Source organism: Rhodotorula toruloides (assembly GCF_000320785.1).
Source record: "Rhodotorula toruloides NP11 unplaced genomic scaffold Scaffold28, whole genome shotgun sequence".
NCBI lineage: Eukaryota > Fungi > Basidiomycota > Microbotryomycetes > Sporidiobolales > Sporidiobolaceae > Rhodotorula > Rhodotorula toruloides.
In genome coordinates, this window is record NW_015622988.1 from 233,724 (window position 1) to 260,773 (window position 27,050).

The following is a 27,050-nucleotide window of genomic DNA, read 5'->3' on the forward strand; positions in this document are numbered from 1 at the left end:
AGCGACGAAGTCGAGTCATACGTAATCAACACGAGTGTATTGCGTACAAGTACATTCAGCCAGCCATGCACTCCGAGCGAGTTGAGGACTCCCTTCTCCTCCTCGCCGCAAGGTCAACTTCAACGAGTTCACCCTCGCTCGCCGCCTGGGATGCTGCGGACACGCGCACGACACGCAGCGTGCACCTGCTCACGGCTGAGCACGTCGGCACCGCGCCTCGCCCGCCGCACGCTCTCCTCGTCCTCGACTCCGTCCCCACAACCTCGCTCGTCTCAGCCCGCTTTCCTCCTGCGTGACTTGCGACAACTGCTGGGACGGTACCCTCTTCTGGACGAGGCATGGAACAGCAGGCTTGAACGGGCGGTCGCGGACCTCGAGCGGGCGAGAAAGGCTCGCATTGCAGGTGCGTTCGTCCGACTTGATCCGTCTGCTTGAGGTGGTCTATCTGCCTATGGCTGACTTGAAATCGTCGGCCAACTGCAGTCGTTGGCGACCAGCAGAGTGGCGCGGCGGAACTCGTCTCGGCGCTCCTCGACGACCCGCTCGCGAGCAACGCGGATGTCACGGTTGCGCTCGAGGCGCGGCGGCTAGGAAAGGATGCGCCAGAAGCGTTGGTCATCTCGTACGAGCTCTCCCAGCCGAATCCGCTGCTCTTCCGCTGACACTGTTGCGTGGCAGATACGGCGAGGACGGCAGCGCGACTTCGAGCGAGGTCAAGGTGCCTTCGGCATGGCTGCGGGAGATTCAGGCAGAGGTCGTGGAAGTGCAGCATGGAGGTGCGTCTGCGGGAGCGGTGGCATTGGCGGCGTGTGCTGACTTCCGTATCAAACAGACGTCCCGCCGCTCGAATCCTCCTTCTCATCCCTGCACCTCTCCGACATCGTCGTCCTCGTCCTCTCCGATTCGTCGCTACTCTCGTCCGTACCCGCCCAGACCGTCCTCTACAACCTGCACCAAAAGCCGAACCTGCTCGTTGCGCTCAACTGCCCCGACGCGACTCCTTCCGCCTCTGCATCTCCCCTCCGCACCCTCGAACACCAGCTCAAGACGCTCTTCCCAGCCGACGAGGAACCTCGAACGTTTGTCATCTCGACGAAGCAGGCGCTAGCGGGTCTCGAGGCGCTGCAACCCTCTGAACCTGATCAGCCGCCTTCGTACGATGACTTCCAGCACAACTACCTCGCCTCGCAGATTCCCCACATCCACCAACTCCTCACGACCGCCATCACCTCCTCCACCTCATCCTCCGTCCCGACACCCCTGCAGACACAGACGGCCGCCTACGTGCTCTCCGCCGCCCTGCACCGCGCAGCCTTTGCAGGCGCTCAAATCGCCGACTCGCTCACCTCCGCCTCTTCGTCACTCTCCGCGCTCTCGCAACAGACCGACGAGCAATGCGCGTCCCTCCGCACCTTGCTCGGCGTCGAACCTGCAACTGGCCTGATGCGCGTCCCCAAGGACGAGCTTGCGGGCGCCGCAAAGGCGCTCGACGAGCTGTTCCTCACCCGTCTCGCGTGGTACAAGCTGCCCTACCGGGTGGACGACCTCGCAGCCGAGATCGCGCTCGTCGTCGAACGGACGTACCTGCCTAAATTCGAGGACTCGCTTGTCTTCGCTTCCGGCAAGGCACTGTCGCTCGCGTCCGTTCTTGGCGACAAGACCGACAAGGTCCTCTCTTCGCCGCTCTTCTCTCTCTCTCCGACATCCGAAGCCCTCTCTCCCAGCGCAAAACTCGCCTCGCTCTATTCTCCCACCCTCCTGAACGCAATCGACCAAGCCGCGCGCGACGCCTCGACCGCCCTCTCTTCCACTCCAACATCCCTCTCCTCCGCCGTCACCCACCGGCGCAACCAGATCACCTCGCCCGGCGGACCCGTCGAAGCGCTCCAACGGCGTGCACAGAAATCGATCATCCGTTCATCAACTCTCGCACTCTCTTCCACCGGTCTCGCCATCGCATCCGAACTGTCGACCTTCGCCGAGCTCGGCACGAACTTTGGCGCTGGCTTGCTCGGCGTGACGATCTCGTGTTGGTGGCTGCAGCGCGGATGGGAGAAAGCCAAGAAGCGGTTCAAGAAGGACGTGTTTGAGCGCATCACGGGTGGGTTGGAGGAGGATTTGGGCGTCAGGGCGGCGAGGTTGACGGAACGGGCGGCGTTCAAGGCTAGGACGACCGTGGCGATGGCGGGCGAGGTGGTGATGCGGAAGCAGGGAGAGTGGGAGAAAGTCAGGAGGCAGTTGGCGGAAATCGAGCGGCGGAGGAAGGAGATGGAGGGCACGCAGGATGCGCCGGAGCGGACGCAAGGGAAGAAGGCTGCGCGGGCTTGAGACGGTCCTTGCAACTCGCAACACATGCATGCGCTTCTTGAAGGAGTCGCGAGGTCCGATAAGCGATCGTAAAGAATGCAAGGAGAGGAACACGAGAGGGTAAACGGACGACTAGGGTATGGCAGCGCTTCTACAAGTAGCGGATTCCGGTTGTGCACGGTGGCTGATAGCTTAAGGGTCGGAGACGGTCGAGCGGTCGCTCGTGTCGCTCGCGCGGCGGTCGATGCGAGGCTTGTCCTGAGCGTCGGAAAAGCTGTTGCGCGGGCTGCGAGTCACGGGCGTCCCGAGGATCTGTGCACGACGGGACTTTACCAATCAGTACTCACGCGGGGGAGATATCAGAAAAAGCGGATTCTGGACGCACCTCTTTCCTCAACTCCTCGCCGCTAACCTCGCTCTGCTTCTTGCGCTCCTCCGCGTCCTCGCCTTCGCCCTCCTCGTCTTCGCTCGGCACGTCGTCGACTCCGAGCGCGACACCCTTGCGGAAAACTTCGCTCTCCTCCATGACCATCGCACGCGACTCCGACTGAATGGGGCTGCGGACCAAGTCGGACGAGCTTGACGCTTCGTCGACCTCGAGAGTCTGTTCGGCCGTGTCGTCGCCGGCGTTCTTGTCGATCGCAGCCTGCGCAGCCGCCTCGTCCTCCGAGTCTGAGCCTTGAAGTGAGAATGTCGGCGACGAGGGTGGTGGCACGTCGACCGCTGACGAGCCTTCGGGGACCTCCAGGTGTGGCGAGCCGGCGCCGTTCTGCTGAAGCGAGGGAGGAGGCTTGTCGTAGAGCGACTTGGCGAGGTCGAGAAGAGAGGAGAGCTCGGTGAGGAGGAGTTCGGCGCGTTCTGCGGAAGAAGCGGGTCAGCAAGCGAGTGGATGGAAGGCGGACAGCCGGACGAACCCCGCTCTTCTCCCTGTCTTGCACCCGTGAAAGCCTCGGCGAGCTGCGCCTCACACAGCTGCACCTGGAGCAAGGCGTCTCGGACGACTTCGCTCGGCGCGACGATGATACCCTTCGCAGCCGCCTGCTGATCGACGGCGAGCAGCTCGGCCACCACGTCGCGCGTCTCGGCAGCGGCGGCAAAGATGTCCTTCTGCGTACGCAGAGCTGCCTGCCGCCGCCTCTCCTGGCGCTCCTCGGCAGCCTGGCGCGCCTCGAGACTGCTCGCGAGAGCCGACTTGCGGATAGGCTGCGCGACAACGACCCGCTTCGAACCGTCCGCAGCTGCACGAGCTTCTTCGTCCGCTTTGGCTTGCGCAAGCTCGGTATTGCGGACACACTGGAGGAGAATCTCCTGTGAGAAGCGGCTGAAGTCGGGGTCGTCGAAGGGGATGTTGAGGTCGAGACAGCGAATGGTCGAGTTCAGCTTGATGGACACGGCGAGGGCCATGACGCCCGAGATGTCAATCTGGTTGCTCGTGAGGTCGAGGTGGAGGATGGACCGCGCTTCAGGCAGAAACTCGGCAAGCGCGATGGCCCCTTCGGACGTGAGGTCGGTACTGTTGAGGAAGACGCGCTTGAGGGTTGGCGAGACCATCATCGCCGAGCGAAGCGCCATAATGCCCTCGATCGTCGGTCCGCAGCAAGGGTTGTGGCTCATGTCGAGGGTCTCGAGGGTCGTATTGTACTTGAGAGCCTCGCCGATCACGATGAGGCCTTGCGCATCAATGCGGTTCTCGCTCAGGTTGAGTACCTTGAGCGTGCGGTTCCGCTTCAGGACCTGCGCGATGTACGTAACGCCGTTCTGCCAGGAAAAGCGTGTCAGTCAACTGCACATCCGCCGTCAAGCTGGAAATGACGCACCCGGATGTCGTTACCCTTGACGTCCAGCGTCAAGAGCGCACCTATCCGAGGCAGTCCGTCGATCTGCTTGCGCAACCTTGCCCGCGCCTCACTCAACCGGAAGACCTCTCGCTCCGTCATTGCTGTTGGGCGCTCCTGCCCGTCCTGCGAGTCGGGCGCTAGAAGCGTTGCAGATGATGATGCGCGATGCCGTCCGCCGTCCGAGTCGCGGTGCTGCTGACGAGCCGTGACCGAATTGCCAGCCTCGAACGCAGGAGACGCGGTCGATAGCGAATCGTTCGACCCATTTGATTGTCCGAAGAGAGATGCGGAAAACGGCGTGGCGGAAGCAGGAGAGGGGGAGAAGGCGGAAGAAGGGTCAGAGGAGACGGGGTAGTCGCGGATTATGGCGGCGAGAGCGACGCCGCCCGCTGCATTGATGCGGTTGCGCCGCAGCGAGACGTGTTTGATCTGTGAACTTCGGATGCCGTTTGCTGCGATCGTCTAGGTCAGTACTGGCGATCATGGCGAGCAAGGGCAAGCGGTACGCACCGATAACCTCGAGCGCAGGACCACGCAGACCGCAGTTCTCCATTCGAAGCGAGAGTACCATCGACGGCTCGCTCGACCAGTCCTCCTTCAGCAAAGGCGCGGTGTCGAAGAGCGGGTCGCGATGCCGCAGCGGGACGACCTGCTCATCCGCTTCAGCCTTCTCCTCCGTAGATTCGCCTTCCGGCGCATCGTTAGCCTCCTTCGCCGCTCCTTCTGCTTGAGCGCCTTCCTCCGCGTCCGAATCGTCGTCGTCGTCCCACAGTCCGCCGACCTTCTTCGACAGATCCTTCTTTCCCGCCGCATCGACATGTCCAGTCTCGCTCGATGGCGAGGCAGGTAGCGATGGCTGAGGCGGCGCAGGAGGGACGACAGGTTGCGGTGTGATCGCTTGGACGAGCCACTCTGCTGCTCGCCGGTCGATGGAGGTTTCCGAGAGGTCGAGGTATCGCAAGAACTTGGCCTGTAGTGAGGAACAGCGTCAGCTTCGTTCTATCTCAACCGCAGCGAGCACCGCTCCTCCGCATCGGTAGAGAATAAGGTGCAGGCGGAAGGCGACGACGCACTTTTCGCAAGAACACCGCAATTAGCTTCCACCCTCGGTTCCGTATCCGCTTGTTGCCCGCGAGACTGACTGTCGGGATCGAGGCCGAGACGAGTAGCGCATGCAGAAGCGGCTTCACGCTCTGCAACGGGAGATCCGGTCAGTGAGGCTCACCAGTCCTGCGGGAGAAGGCGACTCACCTCGTCATCCAGACCGCAGCCTTCCAAGATCAGCTTCTTGCATCCCCAATCGACAGAGAGGACGTCGGAGAGCGCCTCGACTGCGCCGTGCGAGAGGAACTCGTGCGAGAGGTCGAGCGCTTTGGGCGGTGCGGTCGGGTTTTCCTGCACGAGAAGGGGGCGTCAACAACGCTCAAAACGCGAGATCAAACGTCGGTACGCACTCGGAAGGCCCGCTTGACCCGCTCAATGCCCGGCTCCTCCCTCGTCCTGCAGCACTCGGCATACAACCGCCCCAGCTCCTCGCCCGTCCAGACCTTCTTCTCCTCTTCCGCAGGCTTCTCAGCGGACGACATATCCGCCATTCGCGCCTTCCCTTTCCCCTTCTTCGCACGGAACTCTTCCTCGATTCGGTCGCGCGTCGCTCCCTCTTCTTCGGGTGCGATAGCTTCGAGCGTACCGTGGTTGATAGGGTAGACGACCTTGAGCGACGACATGCGGAAACGAACGAGCTTGAGGGAGGATACGGGGAGAGGATGGGAGGGCTGAGGCGGAGGAGCGGGTTGCTGCGAAGAGGGAGGAGAGGCGACGGCGGTAGAGGCGGAAGAGACGGCAGTCGAGGTCGTAGCGACTGACGACGTCGAAGGGTTCGGGTGTGTCGGCGTGAGCTGCTTCGCCTGGATTGGTGCAGCCGCATCCGCCCTCACACCGTTCGCCTGAAACTTTGACGGGTCCGTAGGATGCGGTGCGGACGCCGCAATTGTAGTCGCGCCCGCCGCAGCCGCCGCCGCGCTCAACTTCTTCAGCGCATTGCCGAAGAAGCCGCCTGCTGTAGCCGCTGCATTCCCGACCGCTTCGCCAACTCCCGTCGCGCCAGCCGGAGGGTTTCCTCCCGTCGTCGATGCCTGACTTTCTGCAACGCCGGCTGCGCGAACGTACGACGAATTGAAAGGCTGGAGGATGTCGCGACGGAAGGAGAAGCGGGATGAAGCGGCGTGGGAGGACTGAGGGGGTCGGAGGATGCCTTTCGCTGGCGGAGGAGGGAGACGTCGTTGTCGCGGAGGAGGCGGGTGTGCGATGACGGATTCCGTTGGCGCTTCAGACGTCATTGCCGTCTCGTTCATCGTGGAAGACGCTGCTGATGTGTCGGGAGAAACCGAATCGCCCGCACCGTCCGATGGAGCGAGACTGACCGCAGAGGCCGCTGCGAGAGCGCCGCCGCTCGTAGCGACAGCACTGCCAGATCGAGCATCACCCGTGCCACCTTCTGTCAAGCCCGCAACCTCTCCCGCCGAGTGTTCATCCCCTCCATCCGGCCTCCTCTCGACCCCTTGCGCCGCATCCTCCTCGACACGCCCTGCGCTGTCCGCTGCATCGACCTCAGAAGCCGTCGCAGCTGCTTCGGCGTCACTCATACTCGTTCGCAGCTCCTGCGCGTGCGTTGAAGAGTTGCGAGAGTGTCGAGTTGCGATGTGGTGGTGTGGGGTCGAGCGAGTCGCAAACACGGCCGAGGACGAGCGGTGGTGCTGCTGCTGGAATGCTCGAGCGTACAAGCCTGCGAAACCAGCCAAAGCGCCAGAAGAAGCGGAGAACGTGAAGACGAAGTTGTTGCGAGAAGCGAAGGGCTGCGGACGACGGGCGGACCCAACAGACAACTTCGAAGGACATCAGCTCTGCGGACGAAACAGTATTACAAGAACGAGCTATATGCATGCAGAGTTGCGCGGAGGGAGATGCGAAGCGGGGTATGCGTCAGGACTATGGACAGGCTCTCCTCCTGTAACGAGTCGTAAGGAGAAACTCATCGCCTTTACTCGTCGTCATCGTCGCCATCGTCATTGTAACGCGACGAGCGGATCGAGCCGTTTGCGCCGTAAAGCGAAGGCGCCTGAGGCGGTCCTGAGATGACGCCGGAGCTGTAGGCGTGGGAAGCGGGGTCAGTCGCAGCTTAGCGAACTCCGAATGCGAGCAACGTACCCTGCAAGGAACTCTTCGATTTCCTTCCTGCCCCGGTCGCCATCCCTGACCTCGCCACTCGGCAACTCGAGATCGAACCGTACCCACGTCGCCTCGAGGTCCCCCTTGCGGTAGATCAGCACGGTAGGAAGGGTGCTGGCGTCGATGTCGGATGACATGAAGTCGAGTTCGGAGGCGACGCAGCGGATGAACTTGGTCGAGGGATAGAGGCGGGCGAGGTGCGCGAGGTGTGTGTTCAGCAGTTCGCAGATTTGAATGCGCTGTAAAAGTGATCATTAGCCATGGCTTCTTGAGCGCAAGGGAGCGGTGGAAAAACGCACCCGCTCGTAGAGGTGCACGACGACCGCGACGTCCTCATCCTCCTCCTCGACCGCGTTCACATAGCCCTCGACCCCCACTTCCCGCAAGTGCCCAAAGATCCGGTTGCCCAGAGCGTCACTCCCTCTCCGCTCGCCGCTACCCTGCATCTGCAACTCCTGCAGCCTCTTCCGTCGCAACTCTGCGAGCTCGTCGTCCTCCTCTTCCTCCTTGTCGAGCGAGACGACCAACTTCGTCCGGACCTTCTCCGCTAAGCCGTTGACCGCTCCGTTCCCATTCTGCATCGCGCGTTGCGCCTCCTTGTAGTCCGCCCTGACACCCTTAACGCCCGTATTCCGACTCTGCCATCTCTTTCCACCTCCAGGCGCGCGGGACGGCATCTCGCCTCCCTTTGGCGGGTCCGGGTCGATCGCCGTAAACCTCGGACCGTCCGCGTCGTCGTCGCTTCGTCGCGTAGGGGAGGGGGACCGAGAGCGAGGAGGGGAGGAGGCGCGCAAGGTAGCTGCCGCGTCGGCGTCGCGCTGCAGGGCGGGGTGGGTCCCGTCGAGGAACATCTGCTCCATCTTGTCGGCACTCATGGTGACTCGCGAAGCCTGTCTGGCGCGTCACACGTCGGGTTGTGTCGAGGGGAGTGTGCGACTGATGAAAGTCGGGAGAGAGGGAGTGGGGTCGGTTCAAGCTGCGCCGTGTACTTCTGTTCGTCCAAGGCAGTGCCAGCAATCTAGCAAGCTCAACACTGGACAATCTGAGCGTGGTAGCGCGGTACAGGAGAGCGAGAGTCGCGGGTTCGCCTCTTCGACCGCACGACATCGCTATCACCGCGCTCGAAGGACTCTGTCAGACTGCGAGTCTGCTTTTCAGGTCTCAGGACACGGACCGACCTTGCTTGTCCGCCCGCCTCGTCTCGCCCACCGCCAGTCGTTCCACCCCCGCATCCCCTCTCAGCGCACAGCGTCTTGCATCTCTCACGGCGCAGAAGTGGGCTAATAAAGCGTGCTTCGTCATCCGAGGCGTCTTGACGGCTACCGCGCCCCGGAAATTCTGCCCTCGCCGTTCGCCATGTCCTCGACGCGCTTCCCCCACTCGTCCTCCTCCTCGTCGACGTCCGGCTCCATCGCCCTCGAACAAGCCAATGCCGACCTGACACTCCTGCAACAATCGCTCGCGAGGTCGTCCAAGATTAGCGACCGAATGAGCACCGTTTTGGGCGAGTTGGACGACCGGTTGGCGAGGTTGGAGAAGAGCTTGGTGCCAATCTACAGGGAGACGGGCAAGCTGACGAGGGTGTCGAAGAGTGCGCTTCTCTCGCTGCGATACCTCCTACTGCAGCAGGCTCGCAGCGAGTTTGGCTGACTTTAGCTTCTTTGCCGCAGACCTTGAATCGACGATGCGGTCAATAGACGGCTTGCTAGGTCATCACGACCTCGTCGAGCGAGAGGAAGGACTCATCAAAGCGGGGTGAGGCAGACTTTCCCCCGCTCAGCCATTTGGAGGCGTTGTCGCTCCGATGCTGACTTGAGCCGGTCTTTTAAACGGTGCAGACCAAAGCAGGACGACCTCAAGCCCTATCTCGCCGCCATCGACCGCCTCGTCTCCGCGTCAGAAGCGTTGCGGAAGACGGATGCGAAAGGTCAGAGCGCGACACTGGCTCAGATGGTGCGTTTCGCGATGCTTCCGTCGTCTCCCTTAATTTTGCGGCGTATGCTAGACGTACTGACGCTGCTCGTGCTCACAGGACGCCCTCATTGACTCGGGAGCCCGGCAGTTGATCGGCATCTTCACGAAGTGGGTCAAAGAAACGAGTCCCTCGATGGATGCTGGCAAGCTGTACGACCAGGGTGCGTAACAACCCTTGCGTCAGTCGTCACATCGCTACGGGTCAGGCTAATTGCGCGCTGCATCCACAGGGAAGCCCTTCCCGACCCTCACTCCCTTCTTCCTCGAGAACGCGCTCCCGCTCATCGCCTACCTCCGCGCCCTTCCCGACCCACAGAACACCTCGTCCATCTCGTCCACTCTCCTCTCGTCCTATACATCCCTCCGATCGGCCTACATCGAGGAGAGCCTGCGGAACTGCACGAAGGAGGTCTTGGTTGACGCGACGCCCGAGATGGTCTCGCTTACGCCGAGAATCGGAACGGACGCGGATAGTGCGAAGGGGGCGGGCGCCTCTGCGAGAGGTGCGGCGGATCGGAGGGGTCTCGGGAGGGTGTTGGATGTCATGCTCGCGCTGGCAAAAGTGCGATCCCATGCGAATCCTCGTGCTTTCTTTCGCTAATACCTCGCTTTACAGTCGGAGCACGCTCTCCTCGGCACCGTCTTCGCCTCCCTTCCCGCATCTCAACGAACGTCCCTCTACTCCTCCCTCCTCCGTCCTTCCCTCACCCTCCTCACCAACACCGGCCAATCGCTCAACTCACTCATCAAAAAGTCCGCGCACTACGCTCTCGTTCCTATCGCTTTCGCTACGTTCCAGGAGCTGCAGGAGCGGCAGGGAGAGTTTGAGGATTGGGTGCGAACGAAGGCGGGAAGGAAGGAGAACGAGGTGGGAGACTTGACACATGCGTTCAGAGGGACGTGCTTGACGAGCTTGCCGGGTATCATCGAGGAAACAAAGGTGCGCGTCACCCTTTCGCATCCGGCAGGTTCTGAACGAATCTCGGATCTTGCTGATGATTCGGTCCGCTACGCGCAGTCCTGGGGCAACAAGGCGCCTGTCGGGACAGAGGCGCTTTCGGCCGCTGTTAGCCCTGTCACGATCAACGTGAGTTGGCTGATCTCGTCGACTCTCCCTTTCCAGCCCGCTGACTTCGCTTCGATCAGGTGGTCAACTTCATGCGCCAATTGACGGACTCGCAAGCTACGGCGGAGACGTTCCTCGGCGTGCTCGGTGCGGGCAATTGGGGCGGCCCGAGCAAGACCAGCGCCGCAACAGGCGGCGATGAGAATGGGCTGCTGTCCCGATACCTCAGTGAGTTCCGCTCGACGACCTTGAGAGGTGCAGCGTAGCTCGAAGCTTCGCGGACTGCCTGTTTCGACTGCGGGCGGAACCCACAGGCTAACTCACAAGCTGTTGTTCTCGCCAGATGACGTGCTCTCCGTCCTGCTGAGCTCGCTCGACTCTCGCTCTCGCATCCTCCGCGGTCGGTCTGGCACAGGCGCCATCTTCCTTCTCAACAATGTTTCCTTTGTCCGGCACGCAGTTCTCTCGACCGCCATCATCGACGTTCTCGGCGAAGCAGCGGAAGACAGCCTCAACAAGCGCATGCGGACGACCAAGGCGTCGTACCTCGAGATCTGGTCGCCTCTTGTCTCGGCACTGCTCGACGCCGGCTTTGCGGAGCAGTCTGGCGCAGCAGGCGCGCTCAAAGCTGGTCTTGGAGCGGTCACGGGCGGCGGCGGGACAGAGCGGCGCGAGACGAAGGACCGATTCGTCAGGTTCCACGAGGCGCTCGAGGAAGTCGAGCAGCTTCACCAGCAGGCCAAGCTTGACGACGGAGATGTTGAGCTCAAGGAGCGGCTGCGGGACGAAGTCGACCGAATGGTTGCGCCGACGTACGCCAAGTTCGTGCAGCGGCATCGCAAGGACAACTGTGCGTCGCTTTCCTTCCGCAGGTTCGAGCTCGGCTGACTGTCCGTCTCGCAGACTCCACCAAGTACGTTCGGCTGGACGCAGACGGCTTGGAGGCGAAGATTCGCACAATCTTCGAGTAGAGCAGTATATCTTCGCGATGCAGACTCCGTCGCTATGGGCAGCTGATCATGTCAGCAGAGCTACGAGGTCCTCGTGTTCGGCTAGTCGTGCGAGATCGAGAGCCGTGTTGCCGTCTTCATCCTGCATGGCGGAACTGCCGTCAGCCAAGTGACCCGCTCGAGATCAGTATCGAGGACCGAACCTGTATAGACCGATCTGCTCCCGCCCCGAGCAACGCCTTCACCGCGCCGGAGTTGCCTGGACACACATCCCGGTGTCAATCTGCTTCTCGTGCCCGAGATTGCAGCGTGACGCACCTCGATCTACTGCTAGGTGCAGCGCCGTGTACCCATAGCTGTCCCGTTCGTTCACGCCGTCTCGTGCTGCCTTGTCCTGAAGGAACGCCTCAAGCGCATCGGCGTCGCCTGCGATTGCGAGCTCGTGTAGTCTTGAGGGCGGTCTGGCGAGATGTCAGGGTCAGTATCGAGCCTGTGACAGAAGCGAGGGAGCGCTCTACGCACGCTTCGTCGACAAAATCCGTTCCCATTGTGCTCACCGAAACCATCTGCTCCTGCTTCTCCTTCTTTGGCACATCCTGCGTCCCGCCGTCTCCTTTCGCCGTCTCATTCGCATCAAAGCCGAGTCTCCGCGCCACTTCAACGTACTCTTCCTGCGCTTGCCGCTTGCCAGCCTCGCCTTCGAACCGTTCCTCCCGCCCTAGCTTGTCCCACGCATCCCACTTTGCCCGTCCAGTCCAGTCAAGTAAGCCTGGCCGAGACGTTGTTGGTCTAGAGGAGACTGTCGCGATCTTGAAGAGGGCGTAGAGCTGCGTGGCGAGGAGGAACAGAGGGGTCAGCGAGCGAGACGGCGGAATCCGCGGGTTGCAGCGCACCGCGAGCTTTGTCTCGTTACTCGAAGCCACCGTGGAGGACCCAACGAAAGCTACTGCCTGCTCAAACGAGCCGTCCATGGCTGAGGAAGCGAGGAGACGAGGCGAGATGTGGGGCGAGCGAGGTTGGTGAGGGTTCAACGACAGCGCTGTTCTTCGTGCCGAGAGCTGACGAGAAGGTTTCCAGAGTGGATCGTGGGAGCTATAATCCGTCCGCGAGCCGAGCGAAGCAGGTGCGAACGGCAGGAAGAGCGATCTTCGTCTGCTCAACACTTGCCTCCGCGCTGACACGGCGCAAATGCTAGATGTTTGCATACTAAGCAGGACACTACAACACTGGCCGCGTGGCCCAATGGCAAGGCGTCTGACTACGATTCAGTCGTTCATCAGGAGATTGTGGGTTCGAACCCCATCGTGGTCAATCATCTTTTGCTGGCGCTCAGTATGAGGAGTTGTATAAGCTGAGTGTCCTCTCTTTTGCCACCCCTGCGGAGCCCGGCGGCGAACTTTGAACGACGCAGCTGGGCGGAGCGAAGGTAGCCAAGTAGGACGTTTCTTGTATCCTTGCAATCGTCTCCTTAGTCTGTTCGATTGACCCTGCACACGCCAGCCGCAGACAGGCCCTCTACAGCCTGCATTTGACGCAAGAGACTGTTAACATGGCACTTGGACCCGCCTGCTAGCACGAGACGGGCTAGGGGACTTCCCTGCCAACGCGGGTTGTCCTCCGCCGCAACAACGTCTCCTGCGTAAGTGGGCCGGACAGCAGGCGTCTTAGAACGACGTTGGGGGGCGCTTGATTGGAAGAAAGAGCCGCTGCATGAAGAGGAGGAGGAGCGAAGCCGTCTGGTCCTCCTCTACTTTGGGGGTCGCGTCCTTGTCGTTTGCCTCGACAGCCGTCGGTCTGCCCTCATCCGACACTCACTCAAACAACGCACCTGGACAGGCCGCTAGCGCTCTTGAATGGGTCCTTGCCCTTCATCCACCGCCAGCTAGAACGGCGAGAAAGCAAGAGAGGCCGAGAGGATTGGCTTTGCGGCAGTCTCCGCACTCCTCAACGTGCCCGTACATTGCGCACGACGCCCGCAATGAATTCACGGCCGCTCGCTTCGGACATTGGCCGCAGGAAGAGCGAAGTTGCGAAGGTTGTGGAAAGCCCGCCTTGTTCTGTCGGGCCGCCCGCCCTAGGAGCAGCTCTCGCTCGCACTTCCCTCGCAGCGACCGCAGTACAGATCGGAGCTGAACAGCCAGGTGCGACCGCGAAGAGACTGCGAGCGAACGTGCGAGTTACTATGAGGACGAGGAAAGACGGTGGAGGAACTGCCAAGGTGCACAACAGCGGGAGGAGGGAGAACAGATGGATAGATATGAGAGAAAAACGTCCGTTCAGAAGAGCCTGCCCGCACCGACAAGAACCCCACCAGCCACCGCCGCAAGTGCCGCAAAGACTTCGACTCCGGGCGCGCCAAACGTCCGCATGCCCGCGCTCTTCGTCGCCGAAGCTCCTGCCGTTCCCCTGGCCATGCTCGTGTCGACGGTGCCGATCTTGGTGTACGGTGCGCGGGTGTTGGAGGAGAGGACTTCGCCGCTGTCGAGAAAAAGAAGGTCAGCAAGACGGCCTCTTCTGCTCAGCGCATGGGGCGACGCACGGATTGCCCGACTTGAAGATGACAGACGACGTCGCGGCGACAGGCGAATTCGTGTTTGCGACGGTCGCGGTGGTGGGGAAGGCGCCGACCAAGCCGGTCGCCGTGTCGGAGGCGGAGTTTGCGAGAATCGAGTTGTACGGCGCGGCGGCGGTCGAGATGGCTTGCAGGAGGGAAGACGGTGCCGATTCGCCCTGGTACGAGTCTGCAGGCGGGCAAGACGGGCTGTCAGTCGTGCGGAGGACCAATTTGGCGGTGAGCGCGCCGGCGACCAAGGCGAGACGCACAGACGAGCGGTGGCATGGGCGCGGCGGTCTGCGCGCGTGCGACAGCAGCACAGAGAGCGAGTGCGAGCACCAGCAGCAGCCGCATCGTGTCCGTTCGTGAGCGTGGCGAGAGGAGGAGGACGAGGAAGGGCTCCGCAAGGTGGCCGATCAAATTGAAGGGCTCCGTAAAATGAATACACAGGGGGACAGCAACGCTGGAACACAACACTTGCACTCTACGAATGCGACGACGCACCGCCGAAGAACCGCGTCCCGAGGCGGGCGCCCAACCTCGCAAACGCCCGCTCCTCCTTCCCGCCGCCGTCGCGCCCGCCGAGGATGGGCGTGCCCACCCTGCTCCCGTCTCGACTGCCCCCGCCGCTCTGCAGCATCGGTATGGACGCCGCGCCGCCAAAGCCGAAGAGACCGAGGTTGCTGCCGGCTGTCGTAGGCGAAGCGAGACCCGAGGCGGAGGGCGATGTGAGCGACTTGCTTGCCGGGTCCATGTCGAGCGTCGTGAGAAAGGACGAGTCCGACAGCCCGCTGGCAGTCGATGTCTTGGCGAGGAAGATATCGAGCAGCTGGTTCTGCTCCGCTCGGCGGACGCCCTGCAACAAGGCGGAAAATCAGCTCGTCTCGCCGTCAAGTCCATGAAGGCCGCTCGCACCTTGAGGTCGAGCACCTTCTGGAAGTCGGAGAAGGACTGGCACGGAATGAGGAGGAGGTAGTGCTTGACGAAATCGTCAGGCGGGTCTTCGGGGCTCATGAGGATTTTGAGCAGGGTATCGATGTTCTGGACGTTGCGGGTTACGTAGCGCGAGTAGCTGCACAGGCGGCTCGTCAGCGAGACTTTGAAGACCAGGAGAGCCTGCACACACGAAGTCGGGATGGGCGCAGGATCGCCTGGCGCGAGGACGAGGTGCATGAGGCAGTTCTTGAGCGCTTGCAAGTCGAGCAGAATCTGCTCGGCGCCTGTCTGCGAAATAGGGCGGCATTTGACGATGGTCTGCGTGAATTTGGCGAGCACGAGGCTGCGCGGCGAAAGTTGCTCAGCTTCGAGGCCAGAGGGACCGAAGACGACGAGGACTCACCCGACGACCTTGTCGCAAGTACTCCTGACATACTTCTTCTGCTCGACGCCTTCCCGCACCGCTCCGACAACCGTGTCGAGTGCCCTCGCAAGCTCCGCCACATACGCACTCTCCGAGCTAACAAACTCCGCCTCCTTCCAGGGACTGCGCGCCATTGTCGAAAAGCACGGCTCGACGGTGAACTCGAGCTCGCGGAGGATGGCGAGGAGGGCAGCGGAGGTCGTTGACTGGAACATCTCCTTCTCCGCTTCGAGCGAGACGCGATCTCGGAAGTCGGGGTGGATGCGCTCGTGTAGTCGCTCTTCGAGCTGCGACAAGCGAAGTCGGCAACGGTTTAGAGGCGATAGAGACTCTACGCACCTGTGTCGCAGTCTCGAGGCAGTACTCGGCAGTGTTGAGGACGAGACACGCCGTCTGCAGCTCTTGCATGTTTGGTCGTCCCTCGGTTGACTTGCGGTCGAACCTGGGGAAGTACCGTCAGTAGAGAGCAACGCTAGACAGATGACGGCACGCACTTGATGAGCGACGCCGTCAACACGTCCTCCGCATACGTCTTCAGCCATTTCCGGTACACCTTGCAAAGATCGAGCAGCGCTTGTCGAGTCGAGAGCTTGGCGCACCGCTCGAGCGCCTCGCGGTAGAAGTAGAAGAGTTCGGTCGAGGAAGGAAGGACGGCCGAAGGGTTGTCGGTGGGAGATATGGAGATGCGCGAGGAGGTGAAGCTTTGGAACATCTCGGCGAGTGTCCTGCATGACCCAGCGTCAGCTGTTTGAAGTCTCTCGACAGCGTGGAGTCTCACTTGTCTTGCGCGTCGACGAAGATACCGAGGTACGGCTCAAAGACGCTCGAGATCGGTGCTGTTGCGTCGGGTCCGCCGTAGCTGAGCTGCGAAAGCTTGAGAATGTCCTCGAACTGCGAGAGAGCTGTCAGACAGGCTTATGCATAGCGAGTAGGCTACACTCACAGAGAGCGAGAACTTGCGGGCGGTCTCGCGCTCGAACTCGGCGGTCTGAGCGATTGATTCGAGCAAGAGGCCGACGTTGAGCGTCTGCGAGGACTTGGCCAGCACGCTCTTCAAGTCGTTCCTGCAAATGCACGACAGTCAGCTCCTCGCCGAGTCGAGGATGGAACCGAGACTCACTTGGTGACCTCGCTGAAACCGCCTGCCAGAACTGCATCAACCGCCCAACTTTCCGGAAAGATCGCGCTGTTCTCCTCTTCGTGTGTCCGCAGTATCCGTCGGAACCACGCAAACCGTCGCGAGATGTTGTCGAGCTGGCCTGCTTCGGAGGTGGCGCCGAAGATCCGCCGGTAGTCTCGCAGCAGGAGAAGCGAGTACCACTTGAGCAGCGTGTTCCTGTGAGTGGCAGGTCAGCAAGGCTCGCTATGAGATGATGGTGGACTCACTTTGCTTCATCGCCAAGAGCGTCGATAATGAGGCAAGCATCGGCGAGCTGCGCATCCTTGCCTGCTCGCGCAGTCTCGTTCGCGAAGCTGTGGAAGCAACGCGTCAGCTGAATTTTCGTCGAGAGGAGAGTGGCAGACGCACGCTTCCTCGAACTCGCGCATGACCTGGCCCTTCAGCACGTTCTGCACCTCCGCGACTCCTCGACTGACTGCCGCGACCCGCTCGACGCTCGAGAACGTCTTGAAGAAGGACGAGAGCTCCTTGACCGCTCCGAGCGCTTGCGCTGTCTCGCGATATCGTCGAGACTTGGCGAGTCGAGTGAGTTGGTCGAAGGCATTGACTGCGAGAGAACAAGTGAGCATTTGACAGAAGGCCGATGTCATCCGACGCACCGAGCATCTGGAAGCGCTTCAGTGCGTTCATGCTAGCCACGAGGTTCCGCTTGGCGAGATCCAGCAACTGTATGTCCCGCGTAATGTCGCGAACGACCACCTCGCTCTCTGTCGCGGCATCTCGTATCGCCGTCACCTGCGCCAGCAAGTCCTGCGGGCATGTAGACGGTCAGATGCGCCTCATGAAGCGACGAGAAACAGGCAACTCACGCCAATGAGCTCCTGCAACTCGCCCATTCCCCTCGGATCCTGATCCCGCTCGAGTACCGCCGTGAGCGCCTCGACCTCCTCGCGAATCGCCTGGATCTTGATGCGAAGCAGCAGTCCAACCATTGGCGCGTGTGCCAGACTCGCTTCTGCGCGCAGGAAAGCAAAGTTGGCTCAGTTCGCCTCCCCACTTCACGCTGCGAGCGATGAGGACGAGGAGAGGGGCACGCACCGTCTGGCAACAGCTCGTTCAGCACGTCCTCCACTTGAACTCCACCGCTGCCATCTCCACCGTTCGCAGCCCCGCTCAGCACGAAGGCGTCGAGAGCGTCGCGCTCCTTCTCTGGGCCATCGCTGGCGGCTCGTTTCGTCAACAGCGTCAAGAGCAACTCCTGTGGCAGTTCTGGTAGCGCGTCACTAGGGTCTGACGGCGGCAAAGCAATGGTCGGAGCCGCCATCGCGGCGAGAGCAGCGAGGTGTTCGCGGACAAGCCTGCGGCGAGGAGGAGGGACGAGTCCGCTTGGCTGCTGTGTTCTCCTTAAGTCTTCGCGAAGGAGGCTCACACGGACAAAGACTGAGATGAAGAAGCCTGCGTTGCGTTTTGGGATGATTGGTATCGACAACCGAGAGAGAGAAAAGAATGACTGCTGCTTCTTCCTTCCGATCCGCACTGCCTTCCTACTCGCCTCCTTCCTACGCTCCTGTACCCCTCGTCCTCTCACTCTGCTTAGAAGAGGTCGCCCAGCGCCTCCATGCCCGGGGTCGACTCCTTGACCGCCATCTCGAAGTAGGCTGCGAACGACGGAGTCAGTTGGAAGTCTCGCTCGTAAAGAAAGATTCGTCACTCGACGCACAGTAGATGATGGTAACGCAGAGGAGGATACCGGTTCCCGAACCAAGAGCGCCAACGAGGTCGGCGGTGACGGAGAGCAAGCCAATGACAGCACCGCCAAAGACGGCAGCAGTCGGGATGATACGCTTGAGCTCCTTGTACATGCTGTCATCGCGGCGTCCGGCAAGAACCATTCCCTGGTCCTTGAGCTGCTTGGCGACGTCGCGCGGGCTCGAGCCGGAGATCTCGATCCAGGTCTTGGAGAAGAGAGCGCAGGCGGAGAGCATGAAGGCGATGTAGATGGCCGTGTGAATCGGGTCAGTGAGAACTTCGCGGAGTGTGCGGGGAGGCGACATGTAGTAGGCGAGACCGGACTTGGCGAAGAGCTGGGCCGAGTCCTCGAGGGGCTGCGGTAAGGAGGGTGGTCAGTTTCCAGCCTGGCTAGTGAGGGATGCGCGCAACGCACCTCCCAGACGCCAATGAGGCGGACAAGGAAGTTCTCGGGGAAGCGGTTGAAGAGCATCTGGGAGACGATGAAGACGTTGGAGGTGAGGGCCGACTCGAGCATGATGCTGTGGGCGCAGGTGCGTCAGTAACGCGAGACCATGCAGTGGAGAGAGAGACGCACGGCATGTTCGAGGTGTAGAAGAGCTTGACGGGGTAGGTGCCACGCTGGCCCTGGACACGGCTGCTCCTGACGGGGATCTCGATGCGGAAGCCCTGGAGGTAGATGACAAGGGCGAAGACGGCAACGGTGGCGACGAGGTTCATAACGTTGGGGAGGCGCTCGCGGTAGAAGGCCTCCTTGAGCGCGCGCGACTTGTCGTTCCAGGTGAAGAGGAGGTGGAAGAGGGCGATGAGCGCGCCCTCGAATTCGGGTCCGCGGCCGGTGTTGACGGTCGTCGGGGAGAAGGCCTTCCAGACGATCGACTCGCAGATGTTGGTGGCGATGAAGAGGTTGATGCCAGAACCGAGACCATAGCCCTTTTGGAGAAGCTCGTCGAGGAGGATGACGATCAAGGCGGCGACGATGAGCTGGAGGATGAGGAGGAGGCAGACTCCTGCGCCGAGGTCGGAGGGCTGGCCGTAGAGACCAGTGAGGACGTAGACGGTCGCCTGGCCGAACGAGATGAGGAGGGCGAGGACTGCGGTCGGTGAAGCCGAGGGTGCGAAAGGCGGATTGGGTAGTTTCAAGGGGTCGGTGGCATGTGGAGAAGCGGCGAGAGAGCATCAGCTCGTTTTCAGCTGTGAGAATGCAGCGGAGGAACGCCTGTTACGCACGCTTCTGGGCTCCACCGAACAAGGCGCGGTCCTCCTTGAGCGTAAAGTCAACTTCGATGAATCCAGCACCCTGGAGGAGCTGGATGATCATGCCGGACGTGATGATGGGGGTAATACCCAGCTCCATCAGAGTACCGCGGTTCGAGGCGAGGATGACACGCATCCAGTACAGCGGGTCTGCGCGGCGGCGATGTCAGTATCGAACGCAGATGCCTGCAGTGTATGGAGATGCGCACCAGACGAGTCGGACGACACGATGCCGTAGAGGGGGATCTGCGAGCAGACAAGGAAGATGAGGAGGGTGATTGCCGTCCATCCGACCTGCGGGCGCGTCCGTGCATCAGCATCTCTCTCTAAGTCAAAGTCACCTAACGCGGCGCACCTTGGTGTTGAAGGGGATCTGTGAGGAGAGCGAGTCGTGTCAGCGGGGAGGGGACGCAGTGATCATGCCGTGTCGCAGCGGGCTCACCTTGCGGTCGGGCGCGGACACCTCTGGCAAGATCGGCAGGAATGGTCGGACGAGGTCGAGGGCGCGGAAGCTCATGCTGGGCGTGTGCTGAGCGGAAATGCGACGAGGAGGGGGAGGGTCGACGCGGTGGACGCGCTGGAAGGGAGAGGGGAAAGAGCGGCCGCCTGGGTGGACTGGCTAGCGTTGCCTGGCTGTAGCTTGACTGTGCAGCCTGTGCGACTATACCACACGCGAGAGCTTAGCGGATGGGCGCAAGCCAACTCCTCCGCCCGCTCCGCCTCGACGTGGACCGCGAGGAAATCTCAAGTCTCCCCAGGTGCAGCAGAGTAGACAGCTTTGCATACCAGAACAACAACTTAATAGACTCTACAGTCTCCGCCGCGCCTTGCGCTCTGCGTTGCCGCGATCCGCCCATCCATTCTCGCCCTTCGCAACAACCTTGGCCAGGTGCAGCCGCGCGGCCGAGTAGGCGCTCGCTCGCACGTCACGAGCCAGCATCGTCAAGATTGACGAGTAGACGGACGGGCGGCGGGAAAGGACACGGTGGAAGGCGTGGTAGCCGAGCCTGAAGAAGCGAAGTCAGCGTCTGGCGTCGGAATCGTCGCCTCAGCGGACTGACCAGACGATCCACAACCGCTTGAGACCCAGCTCGACCTTTAGCGCCTGCGCCTTACGCGAGCGAGACTTGCTGACAATGTCCGCCCACTGAAAATTGACAACCTGCTGGATGACCTCTGCGCCGTAACCACCCGTTTTAGCGCCCTTCCGGCCGCGATCGGGCGAATCCCACGCACTGTACAGGAAGCCCGTCTTGCGCCTGGGATCCGTCCCCCACTCCTGCACATACGCTTGAAACTTGAGCGCAACGACGAGCATCGAGCGGTAGATGTTGGTGTAGACGGTCGCGAGCGAGTTGTGCGACGTGTCGGTGTACATGACGTGCGAGCGGACCTTGACGGCGCTGTTGGGGGCGGAGTAAGCTGAAGATCTAAGAAGGGATAGTTTGGAAGGGACGCGCCGGAACATGGCGTGCAGCAAGGCCTGCCCCGGCTTGCGGTGCCGCTGGATCGTCAGCTGATTGACCATGTCTTCAGGACATCCATCAGCGTTTGACTCGGGATAAGCGGGAACGGAGCACACCTTTGTCCGTCGCGGCAGTCGTGCTGACCTTGACTTCGAGCGTCTCGGGGTTGATCGCAAGGCCGCACCATGGGAAGTCTGCGATGCATCGTCAGCAGTTGCAGTTGGTCTGCTTGCACGCGCTGCGCACCTTCGCCTTCAGGTAGCGGAGGAACGACTTCTCCATCGGCCAGCGCGACGTCAAAGTTCGTGAGGCGCTTGTCGGGCGAGATCGCGCAGCCGTACTCGGGGATTCCTATGTGACGAATGTCAGCGGTGAACAAGGAGGGAGGAGGGTAGAGAGACGGACCGTTGCTCATGGTCGAAAGGAAGCGGACAGCCCTTTCCCGCTCGGTAGAGATGAAGAGGAAGTCGTCGACGTAGCGCAGCAGCGTCTGCGATACAACGCATCAGCAACAGTCGGCCAAATTGTCAGAAAACGCACAGAATCTTCGTCGTCCGCGAAAGCCAGCTTCCGCCTCTCCATGTCGCCGTAGAACAGTGCGCATAACAAGCTCGACAGAATCGAGCCTTGCGGGATGCCCGTCTTCTGTCGGTAAAGGCGTCCGCTGACCTGTGGGCGGGGGAATGGTCAGCTCACAACGAGAGAAGCGGTTTCGAGAGAACGCACCTTGACCAAATTGGTGGTAATGTGCTCGTGCAGGACGTGCATGAGACGGTCGCGGGCGACGCTGGAGTAGGTGACCTGTCCGAGAGGCGAGTCAGCGCACGAACGAAGGACGCGTGCGAGATGGCGGACCTGATCCGATAGGACGACATTGTGCAGCTCCTGCGCAAGCTTCGATGCCAGCTCCTCGAAAGTGCCCAGATCGCCTACATCGCGATGATCAGCTAACTACAAGCGTCTCGTAGGGGAATGGACGCACCGTCCGTGCACGCTTCCCGCTTGAAAGATTTGAAGGGGCGGCCGTTGATAGGCGTGACCTGCGAGTACTTCTGGACCCAGTACAGCGTCTATCGCCTTGACATATCAGCTAACAGCTCGACAGATATGGCTGGATGACGCACCTCGGTCAAGACAGCCTCTACGATCTGCAGCAGCTTGTCCTGCTGGATCGTGTCGTACGCGGCTCGCACATCGACCTTGACGAGGTAGAACTTGGGACTGCGATCAACTCTATCGGCTTGCGATCGCGGGCAAGAGGGGGAGCTGCGACCCACAGCTTGCCGCCGTGCTTCGCCAAAAGCCTGCTCTTGTACGTCCGGATCTTGGCGTAGATCTGCTGAGGGTCCGAGACGAGCGAGCCGACGAGGTACGGCTTGCGTTTCTGCGTGATGCAGCGAGTCAGCTGGAGCTTTCCTTGCGCATACGAGCGCGACGCACCTTCTCGAACGTGAGAACGTCGAAGACGCTCTGGAGGATCTTGTTGATCGGTTGCCCAACTGTCTTCTGCCCGTTCGCCTGCGACAAAGTCGTCAGCGGGCCTTGTATAGAGTCAAAAGCGGCAACGCACCTCGATCTTGAGCGGTCGCCGGGCGAGGTTGACGATAGGTCGCACTCCCGTTTCTTTCGGCAGTAGCCGGACGTACGAGTAGCCAAGCTCGCGCTTGCGCTGGAGATTGAGGAGATGGTCCTGCACGAAGCGAGATCAGCGGACGTCGGACGGTACGAGGTGAAGTTCCGCACCTTGGGGACCTTCTCGAACACCGAATTGCCGAGCTGCGCAAGGAGAGGCGCACACAGGACGTTCCAGTCGTCTTGACGGAAGTAGAGCGGGCGGTTCTGATGCGTCGCGGCGTCGGTGACGTAGAAGGCGGTCTGTGAAGAGACTCGTGAATACGCGACAATGCGGAAAGGAAGACGCGGCTCACTCGGACGAGGTCGATGACGAAGGAATCGAAGAACCAGTACAAGAATACGCCGAGCAGCTCTCGCCGCTTGTTCATGTCCGCTGCGGTGGGTCGCTGGTGGCGCGAGGCGGAAGTTGCCGGGGCGAGCCAGTCGCAGTCGACAATGGCAAAACCTTGGAGCAGAGCGTGAAGAGAGGTCGTTTCGTACCGCCGCAAGGCGAGGAAGGAGGAGATGTCTGCGCAAGCCATCGTCAGCCGGTATAACCTCGACTTCAGTCGACGAGAAGCCGATTCACGCTTCTGGACCAGCTTGAAGTTCTGCTCGGATCCCCAAAACGCCTTCGGAATGACCTCCCGTACGACCTCTTGCACATACCGGTCCACCTCGTGCAGCGAGCAAGCAAACTCGGCGAGCTTCGGCTTGCTGCGCGCCTGCTCATTCGCCTGCGTCTGGCCGTGCGGGATGACGAGCGAGGTGTGCGAGATGTCGACCGAGACTTCGCCGCGCGAGACTTGGGTGCGCATCTCGCCGATGAGCTCCTGCGGGGAAGCCATGTAAGCGACGTAGAGCCGAAGCCGGCGTCCGCCGGCGAACTTACGAGCAATGCGCTTCGCTCGTCCTGGCTGAGGGTCTTGCGGTTGACCTGTATCGGGGCCGTCAACTTCGTGCGGACCGATCAAACTACAGCCGCCACGTACTTTCGATGGACAGCGCTTGTCGAGGACTTTGCGAAAGTTGCAGCGCCTGCTGAGTAACGCGAGTCGCTCGAGGTGCGGAAGAACGGCCTTGAGCCGAGAGGGAGTTTTGCTTGAGCCGAGTTTCTGGGATGAATGAGTTCGTGAGCTTAGTCTCGGTTCCCAGGCAGGAGACGCCTCACCTTGATCTCGAGTTCACGATCAAGGTAGTCCGGCATGACTTCGAGACTCGTCCGAGGCTTCGGGCTCGTGAAAGCGTTGTGCATGCCGAACTGGCGCGGGAAGATGTACTTGGCGAGGTGGCGAGCCGGTGCTTGCGACACCGCCTTGGACTGCTTGTCGTCCAGCTGGTCGGTCGGATTGGGCGGGAAGAGCGTCAGCAGGCGGGTCAGGATGTCTGAGGGCGCAGTCGTCAGTGTGACGTTATCTGGAGGCGGTAGAAGGACGTACGCTTCGATGGCAGACCATACGGGACGCGGCCGCCCTTGACCTTCGCAAGCCGGTTGTGGTACATGCGATGGCGGGACAGGATAACCGAATTGTCCGAGAACCTATGCGTGGCAATTCAGCTACGACGTCGAGCAACGTGAAGCGCTGTACGTACAGCGTCTCGAGCCGCCTCCGCTTGGCAGGCCGCTCGCTCATCTCGGAAGCGCCGATCGTACTTCCCGCCGAGTGCGTGGCGGCGAGCGAGCGTTTCGACGGCGACGTAGGCGCAAATAATCGTTGTGAGACGGTGTGGGCTGAGCTATTGGGCTGTCCGAGATCTGGTGCCGAGCATGAGGAACCGAGAGGGCGAGCTCGTTTCATTGGTGATGGCGAAGCTGGTACTTCGATGCGAGGGAGTTGCGAAGGAGACGGCGGGGGAGAGGGAGAGTGCTGAATGGGGTCGATCGACATGGGGGAGCCAGGCGCGGTGTCGTCAAACGGTTCCTCAAGCTGTGCCGTTTGGCCAGACTTTCGCCGCCGTCTCCGCTTCCTCCGCTGATGAGCGGGCCGTCCACTCCGCGCTGCAGATTGCGCGGTAGCATCGCCGCCCAGAGGCCGAAGCTCGGCGACGGGAGTGCCGGAGACCTGCAGCAAGCAGGCATTCGGCAAAGCAGTGAACACGGCTGTTGTCGGGGAGGCGAGCAAGTCGATGAGCGCGTCGGGACCGAGGCTGTCAAGCAGACGTATCAGAGCGTTGCATATGAGCGAGAGAGATGACCGGTGCCGTACCGAGAAGCGAGTAGTGCCCATTCAGGAGAAGTGACGAGCGATGCGGCGACGGTGTTCGGGAAAACCTGCGTGAAAGACGGTCCGAGGTTGCTTCTGCTACGGGTGAGATCCCCTCTGTTCTGTGTGGTCTGCGGGCCAGGGCGATCAGAGGTGCACTTTGAGAAAGCGCGATGAGGGAACACACGAGACGGTAGCCGAACGCGAGGATGTTCTTCGGAGTCGCCCACGCCACCCTGCCTGCAGCCTTGTCCCGCTGGTACTCTTTGGCGTGAGCTGCAAAGATGCGCTGCTGAACTTGGTCGACAATCTGTCCGGGACGAGGCGAACGTTAGCGTTTCGAAATTCGCACAGCTCGAGAACGGACTCGCACCTCCTCCATCGTGACTGAAGCATTCTGTACTGTCGTGGGCAGCTCAGGTGGACCGACCAGCGCCGTGCTCGCGACGACCATTCCCCCCACAAGCGACTGGTATCCCTCCGAGTCGTCCTTCTTGACTAGCCGGAAGCCGTCTGGCACGAGCTCTGCCAGTCTTGCGACCGTCGTGTACAGCTGCCGCAATGTCTGTAGCGTCACGTCTATCGAGGGTTGGCGAGATGGACTCGCGTCCTTGTTGAGAGAGAGGGCGTCGTCCGTCGGTGACTCCCCCATTTTGCATGTCGAGGCGCTTCTGAGTAGTACGTATGAGGTAGCGTAGCGCTTCAGCGAGGCGAGCGAGCCATCCTGAGCGACTTCAGCGGGAAGTGCTCTTCGGGAGATGTCAAGAGTGCTGTTGGCGTCCGTCACCTCGACACCTCCAGCTAGGCTAGCTCTGCGAGGCTCTCGCTGTGCTTTTGGACTCCCCATACTCCCGCTCAGCACGCCCGCACCGTCCTCAGCCGTCTCCTCCCCCTCCCACATCTTCATCGCCTCTCGCGCCTTCAAGCATGTCGTCTGGCAAGGTGGGCGCGTACGGGGCGAATTCCAAGGTGCGTGTGCTATGAAAGAGTTTGTTGCTAGCGCTTGAGCTGAGCTGATTACCGTTTGCGCCGCTCGCAGTCCGACACCAACTTCCGAGTGCGCCGCCATCCCATCAAGCCTTGTCTCCCTCGTGCTCTGACCCTGCTGACCCCGTCTGTCCTCCTCACAGCGAACATGGGACCAGAAGGAGTACGAAGACAAGGCGCGGGAGAAGGTGCGCAATTCGCTCGCTCTCGGCAGACTCGCTGGGCTGACGAGCTGGTTCGTGGTTTGCAGGACAAAGAGGCTCATGAAGCTGCTCTGGCTGCCGAGGAAGCTGCCAAGAAGGGTGAGCATTCTCTCACGGTGTCTCCCGCTTTCGCTGACCAGTCCCTCCGCAGGCAAGCGACCACCTCGGAAGAAGGAAGACCTCCCGAAAGCGACCGAATTCATGAAGGCGCGCGACATCCCGCTAAACCTCGACAAGAACCTGAACAAGACGATCGTGATCGACGCGAGTGCTGGGTCGGGCCAGAAGCAGCCGGGATTCTATTGCGACGTGTGCAAGCGGACGTGCAAGGATAGCGCGCGGTATCTGGATCACATCAACGGTCGGAGTCGTGCGTGCTCTCTCTTCCTTACTTCACTCCGCGTCGTGCAGATCAGCTCACGACTTGCTTTGCCCTCCCTCTCTCCCTCTTCCGTCGCCCTCTTCCGTCCCCCGCCTTCCGCACCCAGACTTGCGACGACTCGGCCAGACGACCAAGGTCGTGAGCTCAACCCTGAACGACGTCCGCCAAAAGATCGCCGAGCTACGCGCCAAATCCGCCGCCGCCGCGCAAGCAAAACAATACGACTTTGAGCAGCGGATCAAGGATATCAAGGCTGCTGAGGCTGCGAGTAAAGCCGAGCAGCGGGAGGCGAAGAAGAGGAAGAAGGAGGAGGAGAGGCAGAAGGCGGAGGAGGAGAGGACGGCGGGCGCGGATGAGGATATGATGGCGGCGATGGGATTTGGGTCGTTTGGCGGAGGAGCGAAACGGTGACGGCGCCGGTCATGGTGCGCTCGCAGATGCATTGTTGTAACAGCATTCGAGCAGCGGATCTCTCACACGCGAGAGCACGGCGAGCGGGTGGACGGGCATAAGCCGTAGCGAACTTGGCTGAGGAGCAGCGAGCAGCAACGTTTCCGCACCAGCAAGCGGCGACAGCGAGGACTAAGCAAGCAAGCGCAGCGCAGCAACAGAAGCTCTCTCGCGGACGGAGCAAGACGACGAAGTGAGGAGACAGTCCTGGCCCCGTTGCAAGCCAACCCCGCCCAGACTACACGCAATCCTCCTCGACGCCTCAACTTCCAACGACGAGGCTCCACCACAATGCGCCAGGACCGACGAAACGGGAGGCGAGGCGAGTAGACGACGGTCGA

The 27,050-nt window shown here is 61.3% G+C and overlaps 10 protein-coding genes across 10 annotated transcripts; 3 read left to right on the forward strand and 7 right to left on the reverse strand.

Moving 5' to 3' along the window:
- Positions 1–150: 150 nt before the first annotated feature.
- On the forward strand, positions 151–2,328 carry RHTO_04466 (uncharacterized protein; the record flags this gene model as incomplete). The annotated part of the gene is made up of 4 exons (XM_016418132.1): positions 151–403; positions 484–622; positions 679–776; positions 833–2,328. The coding sequence occupies 4 exons, from the start codon at positions 151–153 to the stop codon at positions 2,326–2,328; spliced, it is 1,986 nt and encodes a 661-aa protein (XP_016270584.1).
- Positions 2,329–2,499: 171 nt separating this feature from the next.
- On the reverse strand, positions 2,500–6,790 carry RHTO_04467 (leucine-rich repeat containing protein 68; the record flags this gene model as incomplete). Its single annotated transcript, XM_016418133.1, has 8 exons — positions 2,500–2,619; positions 2,693–3,165; positions 3,222–4,065; positions 4,125–4,597; positions 4,656–5,115; positions 5,219–5,338; positions 5,397–5,540; positions 5,600–6,790. 8 exons carry the CDS (start codon positions 6,788–6,790, stop codon positions 2,500–2,502), a joined length of 3,825 nt encoding a protein of 1,274 aa, XP_016270585.1.
- Positions 6,791–7,185: 395 nt separating this feature from the next.
- Positions 7,186–8,248, reverse strand: RHTO_04468 (phosducin-like 2; the record flags this gene model as incomplete). Its single annotated transcript, XM_016418134.1, has 3 exons — positions 7,186–7,291; positions 7,353–7,612; positions 7,673–8,248. 3 exons carry the CDS (start codon positions 8,246–8,248, stop codon positions 7,186–7,188), a joined length of 942 nt encoding a protein of 313 aa, XP_016270586.1.
- A 481-nt stretch (positions 8,249–8,729) lies between these two features.
- RHTO_04470 (exocyst complex component, exo70 subunit) lies at positions 8,730–11,384 on the forward strand (the record flags this gene model as incomplete). The annotated part of the gene is made up of 10 exons (XM_016418136.1): positions 8,730–8,964; positions 9,044–9,128; positions 9,212–9,326; positions 9,406–9,508; positions 9,578–9,909; positions 9,964–10,287; positions 10,366–10,434; positions 10,494–10,641; positions 10,757–11,263; positions 11,317–11,384. 10 exons carry the CDS (start codon positions 8,730–8,732, stop codon positions 11,382–11,384), a joined length of 1,986 nt encoding a protein of 661 aa, XP_016270587.1.
- A 46-nt stretch (positions 11,385–11,430) lies between these two features.
- Positions 11,431–12,334, reverse strand: RHTO_04469 (acyl-CoA-binding domain-containing protein 6; the record flags this gene model as incomplete). Its single annotated transcript, XM_016418135.1, has 5 exons — positions 11,431–11,505; positions 11,567–11,622; positions 11,682–11,824; positions 11,886–12,190; positions 12,257–12,334. 5 exons carry the CDS (start codon positions 12,332–12,334, stop codon positions 11,431–11,433), a joined length of 657 nt encoding a protein of 218 aa, XP_016270588.1.
- Positions 12,335–13,639: 1,305 nt separating this feature from the next.
- On the reverse strand, positions 13,640–14,202 carry RHTO_04471 (uncharacterized protein; the record flags this gene model as incomplete). Its single annotated transcript, XM_016418137.1, has 3 exons — positions 13,640–13,841; positions 13,903–14,104; positions 14,187–14,202. 3 exons carry the CDS (start codon positions 14,200–14,202, stop codon positions 13,640–13,642), a joined length of 420 nt encoding a protein of 139 aa, XP_016270589.1.
- Positions 14,203–14,401: 199 nt separating this feature from the next.
- RHTO_04472 (GARP complex subunit Vps53) lies at positions 14,402–17,721 on the reverse strand (the record flags this gene model as incomplete). The annotated part of the gene is made up of 14 exons (XM_016418138.1): positions 14,402–14,773; positions 14,833–14,989; positions 15,044–15,196; positions 15,257–15,564; positions 15,617–15,719; positions 15,772–16,002; positions 16,056–16,168; positions 16,221–16,341; positions 16,398–16,613; positions 16,664–16,750; positions 16,806–17,004; positions 17,057–17,207; positions 17,267–17,412; positions 17,496–17,721. The coding sequence occupies 14 exons, from the start codon at positions 17,719–17,721 to the stop codon at positions 14,402–14,404; spliced, it is 2,583 nt and encodes an 860-aa protein (XP_016270590.1).
- A 269-nt stretch (positions 17,722–17,990) lies between these two features.
- RHTO_04473 (protein transport protein SEC61 subunit alpha) lies at positions 17,991–19,920 on the reverse strand (the record flags this gene model as incomplete). The annotated part of the gene is made up of 8 exons (XM_016418139.1): positions 17,991–18,055; positions 18,118–18,502; positions 18,562–18,667; positions 18,724–19,240; positions 19,377–19,553; positions 19,613–19,697; positions 19,759–19,776; positions 19,846–19,920. 8 exons carry the CDS (start codon positions 19,918–19,920, stop codon positions 17,991–17,993), a joined length of 1,428 nt encoding a protein of 475 aa, XP_016270591.1.
- A 291-nt stretch (positions 19,921–20,211) lies between these two features.
- RHTO_04474 (telomerase reverse transcriptase) lies at positions 20,212–25,069 on the reverse strand (the record flags this gene model as incomplete). The annotated part of the gene is made up of 26 exons (XM_016418140.1): positions 20,212–20,410; positions 20,465–20,579; positions 20,640–20,806; positions 20,870–20,933; positions 20,986–21,063; positions 21,116–21,220; positions 21,275–21,359; positions 21,410–21,538; positions 21,596–21,670; positions 21,725–21,798; positions 21,852–21,939; positions 21,994–22,090; positions 22,147–22,253; positions 22,310–22,387; positions 22,440–22,559; positions 22,613–22,744; positions 22,798–23,012; positions 23,073–23,316; positions 23,376–23,420; positions 23,476–23,598; positions 23,655–23,869; positions 23,923–24,023; positions 24,077–24,631; positions 24,691–24,818; positions 24,875–24,997; positions 25,061–25,069. The coding sequence occupies 26 exons, from the start codon at positions 25,067–25,069 to the stop codon at positions 20,212–20,214; spliced, it is 3,471 nt and encodes a 1,156-aa protein (XP_016270592.1).
- Positions 25,070–25,614: 545 nt separating this feature from the next.
- Positions 25,615–26,670, forward strand: RHTO_04475 (zinc finger protein, U4/U6.U5 tri-snRNP component SNU23; the record flags this gene model as incomplete). Its single annotated transcript, XM_016418141.1, has 6 exons — positions 25,615–25,656; positions 25,727–25,744; positions 25,818–25,862; positions 25,925–25,976; positions 26,029–26,247; positions 26,366–26,670. The coding sequence occupies 6 exons, from the start codon at positions 25,615–25,617 to the stop codon at positions 26,668–26,670; spliced, it is 681 nt and encodes a 226-aa protein (XP_016270593.1).
- Positions 26,671–27,050: the final 380 nt, after the last annotated feature.